Genomic DNA, 12,797 nt, shown 5'->3' with positions numbered 1-12,797 from the left:
ATTGGGTGAGCAGGAGTGACCCCCCACTACCTGGTTCCATAGGTGATTGGGTGAGCAGGAAGTGACCTCCCACCATCCTGGTTCCATAGGTGACTGGGGTAGCAGGAGAGGTCCTCCCACCATCCTGGTTCCATAGGTGATTGGGTGAGCAGGAAGTGACCTCCCACCATCCTGGTTCCATAGGTGACTGGGGTAGCAGGAGAGGTCCTCCCACCACCCTGGTTCCATAGGTCATTGGGTGAGCAGGAAGTGACCTCCCACCACCTGGTTCTATAGGTGATTGGGTGAGCAGGAAGTGACTTCCCACCACCTGGTTCTATAGGTGATTGGGTGAGCAGGAAGTGACCTCTCACCATCCCTGGGTACATTGGAGTTTAGGTGAGATATTACTTGCTTGCAGATGGTTATTGTATTGCGCCAGATCTGTTTATTAACTAATGTATTCCATACAATTCTGTGTGCTCCCATAAAATAAGCACTATTGTTATTCTGCTTCGTATTCCCCTTCATTACATAGCAAAGTAAAATATTGTTTATCAGTATGTTTATTACCATCTCTTTGTAAGTTATTTTCATGAACTGTTCCGCACTTTGAAATAATAAACATGGGAAGTTGGTCTTCAGAGTACTAGGCTATCATATTGCAGAACTCTAATACAGTATGTAATAGTATATATGTGTATAGCTGCATTGTACTTCTAGAGCCTGTGTCCTTTGTATATCTGCTGCTAATATTTGAGACTGCACCTTGTGTGTGGTTGTTTGGCAGTCCAGTCTGTGGACAAATTACCGGTGGTGGAAGCATTGTGTGTATATGTTGGCAGTGAGTGAGGTAATAGGGCTCATCCATCTGGCCGGATAGCGTGAGGAGTCTTAGAAGTTTGGGAAAATTACCCAGCAGCCACACAGCCCCTGAATGACATCAGATTATATGTAAGACTGATATCTGCCTGTGTGTGCACCCAGCTAGATTCTGTGAGGCTCCCTCTAGTGGCATTTGACGTTGCAGGCTGAGATCCTTGTTCTATAGTAGTGTGTTACTGTACCATGTGAGTTGGTTTCTTGTCCCCCTTCCAACCAATCAAATGAGATGACCCCCCCTCCTAACAGTCTATAGCGCTAATCCTGTAGGATTCGGGGAGATATAAAGCCTTGCTATGGGGAATAGTGGGTTTGATAATGGTTTGGCAGTGCCTGTGCTCAGGATAGGTCCTCTGAGAGCAGGCGGGATACCTTTCCTGGGAATTAACCAGTATTCTGAGATGTCCGGGAGCAGAGGAACTAACGTACCATAACGGCATTAAGATATCTGTACACACAGAATAGAAATAACAATATGTTTATATAGTAAATGTTAAACAATCAACACACAGGAATAGTATATGAACAAATTAACCCAACAAGAGTCCTGGTGTAGTTGTCAGGATGGTGGTGATGAGGAGATCCTCCAACAGACGCTGAATCAGCTTGAAGAGAAGCTTGTCTCTGAAGAAGTAAATCTGTAAATCTGTGCCTAAGGAGTCTCTATTCTGCTGCTGCAACCGGAACTCCCTCTGGGCCATCGGTTGTCTAACCTGGCTCTATCCTATTCTGATTATTGAGCTCTGTACTAATTCTAACTAAGCTCCCAGACCAAGGGGGGACTACAGCTAGTGTACTGGTAGCTGTATGTAAACTCTAATACAGATAGATTCACCTAATAGTATAATTACAAGGTGAATCACTTCACATTCACACAATTACAGACCTGTATCTCCTCGGCACTGTGCAAATAACACTAACAAAGGGGTTAGATATATCCAGTCCCAATTAGAACACAGAAGACATACATGAGCATCCATAATCCCTTGGAAGAATATGGCACACTTGTCTGTTAGTTTCTTCCTCTGCTCTGGGAGATCCTGTAAAGTCCACCTGCAGCAAGCATTTCCGTATGGGAGGCCATGTGCTCTAATTCTGACATTACTTCTTGGAATCCTCCTTATATATCACTCATAGTCCTCCAGTCCGGGGTATCTCACCCAGCTAGCACAGACAGGAATTGATAGCCATACATAAACTCTATGATAACAGGTAATTAACATTTACAAGTATACAATAGAAGCAAACAATCCTGGAGAGTGACATCTAGCGGCCTTTTACCACATTGCTCCAAATTGCTCCAGATAATATTGCTTTGGTAGACTGTGAAACAGCTTAGTACACCATTCTGTTAATAAGAATGGTGTTACACGAGGGGGTTACACGAGTATCCCCATTTATGAAAGTTTTTCAGAAAAATCAAATTGTTCCAAGTGCTGAGTAGCTGGCAAGCCGCCAGCCGGTGGGATCTATGCAGGATTGCTTGCACCCACCGGAGGGCGCTGCGCCTACCCTTATACTGCAAACCTATAGCCCAGTACCCCAGGGCTTTGATGTGGGCAACGATGTGGAATAATGGTCTGGGGGGCTGTACTGTGCACTTAGCACTCCGGCCTTTGCAGTGCTGGGTCCCAGGTTAGAATCCCAGCCAGGACTCTATCTGCATGGAGTTTGCAGGTTTTCTCTGGGTATTCCAGGTTCATCCCACATTCCAAAAACATGCAGTTAGGTTAATTTGCTTCCCCCCAAATTGACCTTAGACTGTGGTAATTGTGACGAATGCCCTTTCAGCATAGACTTTACAGCACGCTCAGCACAGTCCAGGCACCAGGAGGCTTAGAAGGGCCGTCATGGGGCAAGGTTACCATTCTGTTACCCCTTGCCACACACCATTACAGGTAGACTGCCAGCATGTACATAGATGGAATCACACAACATTACAGTTGACAATTGCAGTTATGATTCTGCTTCCTTAATGTCTGTCACTCGCTGCCACTCCAGACAGGGATGTCTCAGCAATCACAATGTTTATAGAAGCGTTTCGAGTTAGTAAGTTACACTATTTCTACTTAGAGATTCAGCTTACAATTTTTATAGTGTTTATTAAGTAACAACGTACAAAAACACAATGCATAAACCAATACAGGAAAATAAAGACTAATCTAAGAACAATAACAGAACGCTAGCAGAACTATAGCAACAGCATGATATAAAAGGGAAATCTGTGAAATAATACTTCGGTGGATTCGGTAGAGTTGGTTTTCCTGGTCCAGGCCACTCTACTCACCTTATCTGAGTTTTATGACACCTGGAGAAACAAACTCCAATTTTTACAATGCGTGTTGTAAACTAGAGGGTCTGGAAGGATGCTGCTTGTCAGATCAAGAAATATCTGATAAAGGGAAATGTATCACCCTGGTCTGTTAACTTTTAACCCCCTGGGGGTATTCCCGAGCGTGGCTTGGGGTGAATTTTACATGCTAAAACAGTACCCCTGAGCCACACTTGGGATAGGAAAAAAATCTTACCTGCTCCCCTCGATCCAGCGGCGTCCTCTGTGATTCCTGGTCGGCTTTTGCATCATATCCTCGGTGTGATCAGGGATGCATACCCTGTTTCCCTGATTATAAGGCACTGTCTTATATTTTTTGAAATGCCAAAATATGCCCTAGGTCTTATTTTCAGGGGATGTCTTATTTTTCCATGAAGAAGACTACAGTACACATTTATTGTTGAAAGTCACTCATGTGCCATTCATATAGCCAGGAGCAGACACGTGCTGCAGCCAGCATCAAGGAGACACACACAGGATCAGATATCTTATTCACGGGTGAGTGTCTTATTTTATTTATTTTTTCAAAAATCGGGGGTGGCTTATTTAATGGGGATGTCTTAAAATCGGGGAAACACGGTAAAGCGTTGGTACACTGGGGAGGGGTGGCCGGGCAGGAAATTTAAAAAACGATTACATTGTAGTCTGCTTTTAAAACATTGATCACAGTAAAAAAGTTATAAAAAATAGATCCAAATATTAAATACAAAAATGTATTCTATTATTGTACCCTTGTTTGGACAAATGTAATTTTTTAATAAAGTTTATTTTATTGATAATTATTTATTATATTATAATTTGAGATTTGTGTTTCAAACTTTATCATACCCGGGAGTTATTCCTAAGATTCCTAAAATATTAAACAACAAATTTCCTTGCAAAACACTTTTGACATAAAAATATTGACCTAATCAGACCTCAAGGGAAGTTAAACAAACGCTCTGCCTCCATTACATGACATTTAATTGCACACAGCCTTTCCCCAGAGCAGTGAAAACCGCAGCCGTTACACCCGGTGTTTCAGAAGCCCAACCCTGTCTGATGGGACAGTTCATCCCACACTAAAATGTGGGTGGGGCATAAACCATGTGATAAAAGTGTCCAATAAAAACTTGCCAAACTATCCACACCCAACATGGTCCCTACAATCTCTTGATCTTCCTGGTAGCTTCCGGGTGTTAGCTGCAAACGTAAATTAGGTGAACTCTAGAATGGACCTTAATGAGAGCCAAAGGTAAGAGCTGGGATTGTCCTAATTGGCTGGTGGTTGTTAGGGGCTGTAATGTCCTTAACAACCACCTACCAATGGGAACACTGCCTACTGTATACTTCATAACCGTTCAGTAGATAGGTCTCTAATGTAAATAGCAGACAGTGTTTCCATTGGCTGGTGGTTGATAGAGGAGATACCAATCCTACCAATCATCATTCACAAAGTATTTTTATTAGTTCTCATTTACTGATAGTTGGCTTTATATATACAATATTACATTAAAATGATTATTTTTATTAATATTAATAAATTATCTAACAGCATTAATCTTTGTTATCAACTATATGGGTAAGTGTTCCAGCTCCTTACAGTCTCTTCTGTTACAATATCATATAGATTTCTAGCAGGGATAGTGAGCGCTCCTCATAATAACGTACAGGTGTACGAACCTGGTAACTCAGCACAGGGATGGTGGGACCCTCTTTTATTAGGCACAGCAGGTGTACAGACTCAGGAACTCAATACAGGGTGAGTGGGAAACCCTCATATTGGTCACAGTAAGTTTACAAACGTGGGGTTTCAGTTTGTTTATTCAGTTATGTGTTTTATAGACCAGCTTTTTGGTAAAAAGGAAAGTGGCGTTATAGACGCCTCACTGCCTTCCATCTTTTCCCCCTTCAGATCAGCAGTCAGTGGAGAAAGCCGAACTTAGTAAACTTAGAATGCAGGGAAGAAGGCGGTGTTACAGAAGCTTCGCTGCCTTCCTTCCTCCTTCAGCTGTCAGAGGGGAAAGCCATGGACTTAGAATGCGATCCTGTGCTCAAGAACAGGATGAGAGCTATTCTTGGTGACTTGAGACTTGACTTAGGACTTGATGTCCATTATTTGGGACTAGACTTGGAATAAAGGGTGACAACGAATTAGTCCAACCTCTGCTACAATGTATTCAGCATTGGAAGTTCTTATCAATCCAGACACTTTTAAGTTCCTTAATATTAAACCTCCTTTTCTAGCCACATTTTACACCCACATGTACACATGTTCAATATTTGTCACGGGAAATGATCTTTCCTGATCGTGTCCAGCTTTAAAAGAGATGATGAAGGAACCAAAGCTGTACACACTGCACCATTCTGTTCTATAGGAGGGGGGAAAATGAGCGAGTGACACCCTTCTGCGCCCCATTGACTTGTATTGTGGTCTTCCACCTTCAGGTGTTCATGCATCTGGCAGGACGGCTCCATGAAGTATGTTGCTCATTGTTCATAATTGGGTGAGAATCATTTGACGTGTAAACATAGCCTAATTTACACAGCTAGGCATCCTATTGCTTTAGTAGGAGGTGACCTCACAGCCAATGCAGGTGAAATGGTTGACCTATTTCTAAGAGCACACTTCCTATTTACTGATATCTATGGATGTTAAAGCCCTGTACTGCAGCACACCACACATTAAGGGGACTGAAGTTCTGTTTGAATGAAAAAACACATTCTATGTAACCAATGTGCGTAAAAAGAGAATCTGGGTAGCAGTGACCATAATAGAATTTCATTTAATGTAAGCTGTAATCAGGAAGTTAAAACAGTAAATATAAAAACAATTAATAATTGAAAATTTGCTTTTCCTAAAATTAAGGGCAGCTTCCTGCGACTTGAACTGGGAGACAATATTGTCCTCAAAGAACACAGAACAGAAATGGGAATGTTTCAAGTCTGTTCTACACAAGCACACTGAAAAATATATTCCAATGGGTAATAAGTTTAAGAGGTTAAAAATGAAAACCTATGTGGCTCACATCTGATGTTAAAAAACCCATAAAGAACAAGAAAAGGGCATTCCAAAAATATAAAAATGAAGGCTTCACTTTCATCATTTGAAAATTATAAAGAGTATACCAAAAGATGTAAAAAGGAGATAAAATGTGCAAAACTTCAAAATGAAAGACAGATTTCAATGGAAAGTAAGATGAACCCCTTCAAATGTCTTAAATATATTAATAGGAAAAAGATAAGACCTGAGCATGTAGGCCTCTTAAAGGATGTCTCTGGGTTGGTAAAGGGATAAGGAAATGGTGAATTTACTAAACACTTACTTTTTAGCTCTGTGTACACAGAAAGAGAAAAATGGCAGAGCTCAAGTCCAATTTCATAATAGTAATGTCACTGCCCTAAACAGTGCTCAATAGTTCAAAATTGATATGATTGAGAAACAGTTGGACAAAATTAAGGTTGAAAAAGCACCAGGACCCGATGCAATACATCCACGTGTACTCAAAGAACTGAGCTTGGTTATTTCAAAGCCATTATTTTTAATTTTCAAAGAAGTCATTACCAGGTTATTACAGACCGGTTAAGGTCCTAGAGAGCTTGAAAAAGAACCACAAAGAGGAGTTTCTGCTAGAAAACAATATTAAAAGTGATAGCATGGCTTTGAAAAAAGAACGAAGTTGTCAAACAAATTTCCTCTCTTTTTATGAGGAATTAAACAGATAGACAGTGGAATAGCAGTTGATATATTGTACTTGGACTTTGCTAAAGGATTTGACACTGTACCCCACAGACGGTAAATATGCAAGTTAGGGTCAAAAGGTTTAGAAAAGTCAATCTGTAAATGGATAGAGAACTGGCTTAAAGATCTCATCCAGAGAGTTGTAATTAATGATTCATACTGGTGTAAGGGTATTAGTGGTGTACCCCAGGGTTCAGTGTTGGGACCTTTACTGTGTAACATCTTTATAAATGATATAGAGTTTGGGATTTCTGTGTTTGCAGATGACACCAAACTATGTCATGGAATTATGTCCATACAGGATGTCTATAATCTACAAGCAGACCTGGCTGTACTGTGTGATTGGGCAGCCAAGTGGCAAATGACATTTAATATAGATAAATGTAAAGTTATGTACTTGGGGGTAACAACATGCATGCTTCATACTGTCTAGGGGGAGTCAGAAATGGAGACGGATCTGGGGGTTCTGGTAGATCATAGACTTAATAACAGCATGCAATGCCAAGCTGCAATATATAAAGCTAGTAAAGTACTTTCTTGTAATAAAAGAGGAATAGACTGCAGAGATGGAGACATAATCCTGTACAAAGCATTGGTCACACCACATCTGGAATATGCAGTCCAGGTTTGGGCCCCAGTTCACAAAAAGGACATTGTGGAATTGGCGAGAAAATGGAAGAGAAGGGCAACTAAACTAATAAAAGGAATGGAGGAGCTCCGCTATGAGGAGAGATTAGCTGAACTGAATCTATTCTCCCTTGAGAAGAGACGTATAAGGGGGATATGATCACCCTGTATAAATATATAAAGGGTCCATATAGAGAACTCTCTTCCCCAATATTCACTGTTAGAAGGGGGCGCTCTTTGTGTCTGGAGGAAAAGAAGTTTAAGCTCCGGATAAGGAAGGGATTCTTCACTGTAAGGGCTGTGACAATGTGGAATCGGCTCCCTCAGGAAGGAGTTTCAGCAACTACTATAGATTGCTTTAAGAAAAAGCTGGATGATTTCTGGAAGCACAGAATATAACTGGGGATTGAGGATTTAAAGTAAAAATAATAGTGACTGGTGATCCAGGGAACATCCGATTGTCTCATGGGATCAGGAAGGATGTTTTTTCCCCTGTTAAAGCAAATTGAGTTTTTTTTTTGCCTTCCTCTGGACCAACTATGTCTTACAGGGTTTTATATCTGGGATATGTTTATTTCCCTAGTGGGTAAACTTGATGGACTTATTGTCTTTTTTCAACCTATCCTAATATGTAACTATGTAATTTTTTTGGAACAGAGGGATGTTGGCAACTGGAAATGTGCGAGCTAGTAGGAAACTTCTTATGCCCCCCCCTCTTCTATTAAAATGTTATACCCATCAGATCATGCCTACCCTGTCACACATAGCTATCCCCCCTACTCCCTGTTATTTTTTCTGTAAGAAAAAGAAAAATGTCACTGCAAATTTTTGGTTGAAGCAAATTATACGAGGGATTAGAAGGGCGTTTTGCCTTTCTTTGGATCAGCTATGTCCATGGGGTTTTATCTGGAATATGTTTAATTCCCTAGTGGTTGAACTTCATGGACTTTTGTTTTTTTTCATCCTAACTATGTAACTATTACCACTGTTATAGCTGTGGCTATTTTTAATATTTTGTGCTTTGCCTAAAGAGGACCTAAACTCAAAATTTTTACTTTACATAAACGAGTAGACAACCCTAATATAGGTACCTTCCGCTAACCCCATCTTGCTACCCCCTGACCCTGAGACAATATTCACACCAAACTGATTGGTTAGACTGTTAGTGCAGCTGAGCATGAATGGAGGAAATCTGGCCTCTGTGCTGACTTCATGGACGACAAACTTTAACACTGCACTCGCTGTGCCAAGCACAATTATTTCTCTGCTGTCATTGCTCTCAAGCTTCCAACCCTTGCAGCCTCTTCTCAGCAATTGCTCCCCTCCTAAACCCCACACCTGCTGCCCCCACAACATCCTTCTCTGCCCAAGACATTGCCACCTACTTTACAGATAAAATAGACAAAATCAGACATGATGTCTCTGCCCACCGAGCCCCATACCCACCCCTTCCACCTGTAAATCTGCCCACCGAGCCACTCCAACCATATCCACCCCTTCCACCTGTAAATCATCATTGGCCTCCCTCAGCCCTGTTACTGTGGATGAAGTCTTCTCTCTTCTCTTATCACCTCCATGTACAACTTGCCTGCTTGACCCAATTCCCTGCTATCCACTCTGTGCCCATTCCTCCACCCCGGCCTCGCCCTATTTGAACTGCTCAATTTCTTTCTACTGGTATATACCCCTCCTTCCAATCATGCCATAATTCTCCCTATACTGAAGAAAACCCTCACTGGACCCCTCCATACCTTCCAGCTACCGTCCTATCTTCCTTCCCATATATGTCTCCAAATTTCTGGAACGCCTTGTCTACAAAACACTCCCCCATTACCTGAGCACCAACTCTCTCCTTCACCCCCTCCAGTCTGGTGAGCGGCCCCCGAAACATCCCTTACTAAAGTGTCCAATGTCCTCATCAGAGTCTCAAAAGGCAACTTTTCCCTTCTCCTTCTCCTTTCCTCTGTTATCTCCCCCTTCTAATACAAATCATGGCTGCATTGCTATCAGTCACACTGCTCTCTCTTGGTTTGCTTCCGTCTGACCGCTCCTTTCAAGTTTCTTTCCATGGTAATTCCCCCTCCCCCACTCTCGCGCACTGGCCAGAGCCGTGGACCATGTCTCCCATATAAATAGCAGGCTCAGGGCGGTGGGCGAGTCCGGCTTTTTCAGGGGTGTAGTGGGGCGGGCATGAGTGGGAATGCACTCACTTTTTTGTGAGTGGACAAGCGTGCCCACTTTTTTTTTTTTTCTTTGGTGGTCCACGGCTCTGGCTGGTCTGCCTCCCCCCTGCATGGTCAGGGGAAGGTCCCCGCTGCGGACCATGGGCTCACCGGCCAGAGCTGCGGACCATGGGCTCGGGACTGTGGGCGGGTCTCTGAACACAGCCCGCCCACTCTCCCACCGCAGGCTCAGACCTTTTACGGAATAGTTGGCAGGTTCTGGCATCACTGCTTTAGAATGTATGTACTAACCTTTTATATTTGTATTACCCAGATTATGGCATATAGAGCTGACAGATGAATTGGCTCCATTCCTGGTGATACTGAGTGAGAGTAAAACACTGAAAGTCCTGAATCTGAGTGAAAACAATCTGAGTGATGTTAGTGCTGGATACATGCAGGACCTCATTGTGATGTCACAAAGTCTGCAAATCTTCAGGTTGGTATTTATGTCAATGTGTTCTTGTATAGTATTGAAAACTGTCTTTGTAATATCACACCGCCACCATTAGAAATCAGGTCGTCATTTTCATAAGAGCAACCCAGCTTTCTTTGGGCACCTGCACAATTACTTATTAAAGGTAATTATTCTGGTTATATCTTTCCCTTCTTGGTCCCTCCCCTCATTCACATAATAAATAGAGTGAGCAAGATTTTTAAATTCGATCACATGGCAGATCTGGCCTTTCTCGCTTATCAAACATATAAGCAAGGGCAGCCTTGTAATGTGCCATGAGGTCGTGCTCTCGCCAAACTAAAGAGGGAAAATGCGGGGGGCGGGAAGGCCAAGAAATTTTGGTGGGAGTAGCGCGGCTGGGAGAGAATAATTTGCTCCCAGGGTGCACAGAAAGGCCAAGCAGCCAATCAGGAGAGATCAGAGCACAGCCATATATTTACAGGGAAGGCGTTAGTCACTCCATCTTGTGTTCTGTGTAGAGGATAGATGCAGAGAGAGACGTGTAGTGTGACAGGGACAGGTTAGGAGCCTCTTAGTTCATTGATAGCTGCATAGTTCTGTATTTTATAGGGCATTTTCTTTTACTCGAGCTACTACCAAGCCAGTTTTGTTAAATTGTCAGAAGTCAGCACCATTAGTGTAATCTATATTGTGTCGTCTTTTTTTCACACTGTATATTCACTAAAGCTAAATAAAATCAATTGCAGTTCCTGCAAGACCATTTGGAACAGTGACATTTCTGGCCTACTTTAAAATAAATACAGATTTTTTAACTACATTAGCAGTTTATTTGGAAATGGACAGTATTGTACAAAATTCCCAACATTTGAAACAGTTGTATTAAACTATACCACACTTACACCCAAGCCTGGTAAAGATTGTACTTCAGGAATATCCGGGACTGAACACTGCTATGGGAATATCAGCACCATGCGGCACAGGTCGTCTTGCTGATTCCATATCACCATACTGCCACTTGTGTTTCTTGTAAAGATTGAAACCTTTAGAGGTGGCAAGCAGGTGGTGAGGGGGAGGTTTGGGAATGATTGAAGGGAAGGGGAAAGGTTGAAGCTACCCTTGTCATGTATGACTATTGACGGAGATGCTGAGTGTTCGAGAGAATCTTCATTTATTGATGCCATAGAACAGGGGTCCCCAACCTCCGGCAGGTGGGCTGTGGCTGTGGCGGGTGCACCCCCCAGTGGGGTCAGGAGAAGGACCCCGCCCGGGGGGGGGGGGGCGCACTGGCCGGAGTCATGGACCATGTCTCCCATATAGATAGCAGGCTCAGGGCGGTGGGGGCAAGTCGTGTCTCTGCAGGGGTGTAGTGGGGCGGGCATGGGTGGGAATGCACTCACGTGAGTGGACAAGAATTCTTTGGTGGTCCATGGCTCTGGCTGGTCCTCCTCCCCCCTGCATGGTCAGCGGAAGGTCCCCGCTGGGGGGGGGCTCACCGGTCAGAACTGCGGACCATGGGCTCGGGACTGTGTGCGGGTCTCTGAACACAGCCCCGCCCACTCTCCCACCGCAGGCTCAGACCTTTTATAGTTGGCAGGTTCTGGCATCACTGCTTTAGAATGTATGTACTAACCTTTTATATTTGTATTACCCAGGTTATGCCATATAGAGCTGACAGATGAATGGGCTCCATTCCTGGTGATACTGAGTGAGAGTAAAACACTGAAAGTCCTGAATCTGAGTGAAAACAATCTGAGTGATGTTAGTGCTGGATACATGCTGGAAATGGACAGTATTGTACAAAATTCCCAACATTTGAAACAGTTGTATTAAACTATACCACACTTACACCCAAGCCTGGTAAAGATTGTACTTAGGTTTCTTTATATAGCCAATCTTTCTCCTTTATAGTGATTATAAAATTCTTGCTAAGATCATGGCTAATAGATTACAAACCTTTCAAATGTGCATCCCATTGTGGGCATCCATACAGCCATAGCGGCCATGGTTTACACCCTACATCACCCTCCTCTAAATCTATGCCAAGACACAGGGAAAGCTACCAATAAAATATCAAAATATCAACCACATGGCCTGGTGTGAGAGCAGACTAAATAAAGGAGCAGTAATGACCACCAGCTGCAGCTGAGACCAGAGGTGAGCTCATCACCAACAACAACACGGAAACAAGTGAAAGCAAAGAGACTGTCAGATAACCTCACGTGTAGCCAGTCTCTCAGATCTTCCAATGTCAGTCACGGGAGGGAACGTAATGCTAGGGGAGTGTGATTGACCTGAATAGCACTGCCTAGTGAAAAGTAAAAATACGTAATAAAATACACATGAAGTAAAGAAGATTATGTCCTTCAGCTTGTAACATCAGGTTTAGGAGTTGTGGGTACAATTTTTGGCATAATTACACCTTTGTTATGCACTCCATATAAAACATATTTCATAGCATATTACTCTATAGTTTAATATCTATATAACCCATAGGTGAATAGATATCTGATAGAGTAGCATTTTCATAAGAGTGGTTTAGAAAAGCAGATAAATTGATCAAAAGATTGTGATCAAAAACTACTCGAATGTAACATTAGCATAAACATTGTAATGTGT

The 12,797-nt window shown here is 42.6% G+C and overlaps 1 protein-coding gene across 1 annotated transcript in view; it reads left to right on the top strand.

Moving 5' to 3' along the window:
• The window catches only part of LOC140331859 (NACHT, LRR and PYD domains-containing protein 3-like), a 28,146-nt gene extending 16,135 nt beyond the window's left edge, over positions 1 to 12,011 (top strand). Inside the window, exons 11-12 of the mRNA XM_072413193.1 lie at positions 10,038 to 10,202; positions 11,834 to 12,011. Coding sequence (XP_072269294.1) covers positions 10,038 to 10,202; positions 11,834 to 12,011 — 343 coding nt within the window. The remainder of the gene's footprint in view (positions 1 to 10,037; positions 10,203 to 11,833) is intronic.
• Positions 12,012 to 12,797: the final 786 nt, after the last annotated feature.

This window comes from Pyxicephalus adspersus, chromosome 5 (genome assembly GCF_032062135.1).
Source record: "Pyxicephalus adspersus chromosome 5, UCB_Pads_2.0, whole genome shotgun sequence".
Taxonomy (NCBI): domain Eukaryota; kingdom Metazoa; phylum Chordata; class Amphibia; order Anura; family Pyxicephalidae; genus Pyxicephalus; species Pyxicephalus adspersus.
Note: the sequence above shows the minus strand (reverse complement) of the source record. Positions and strands in the feature narration are given on the sequence as shown.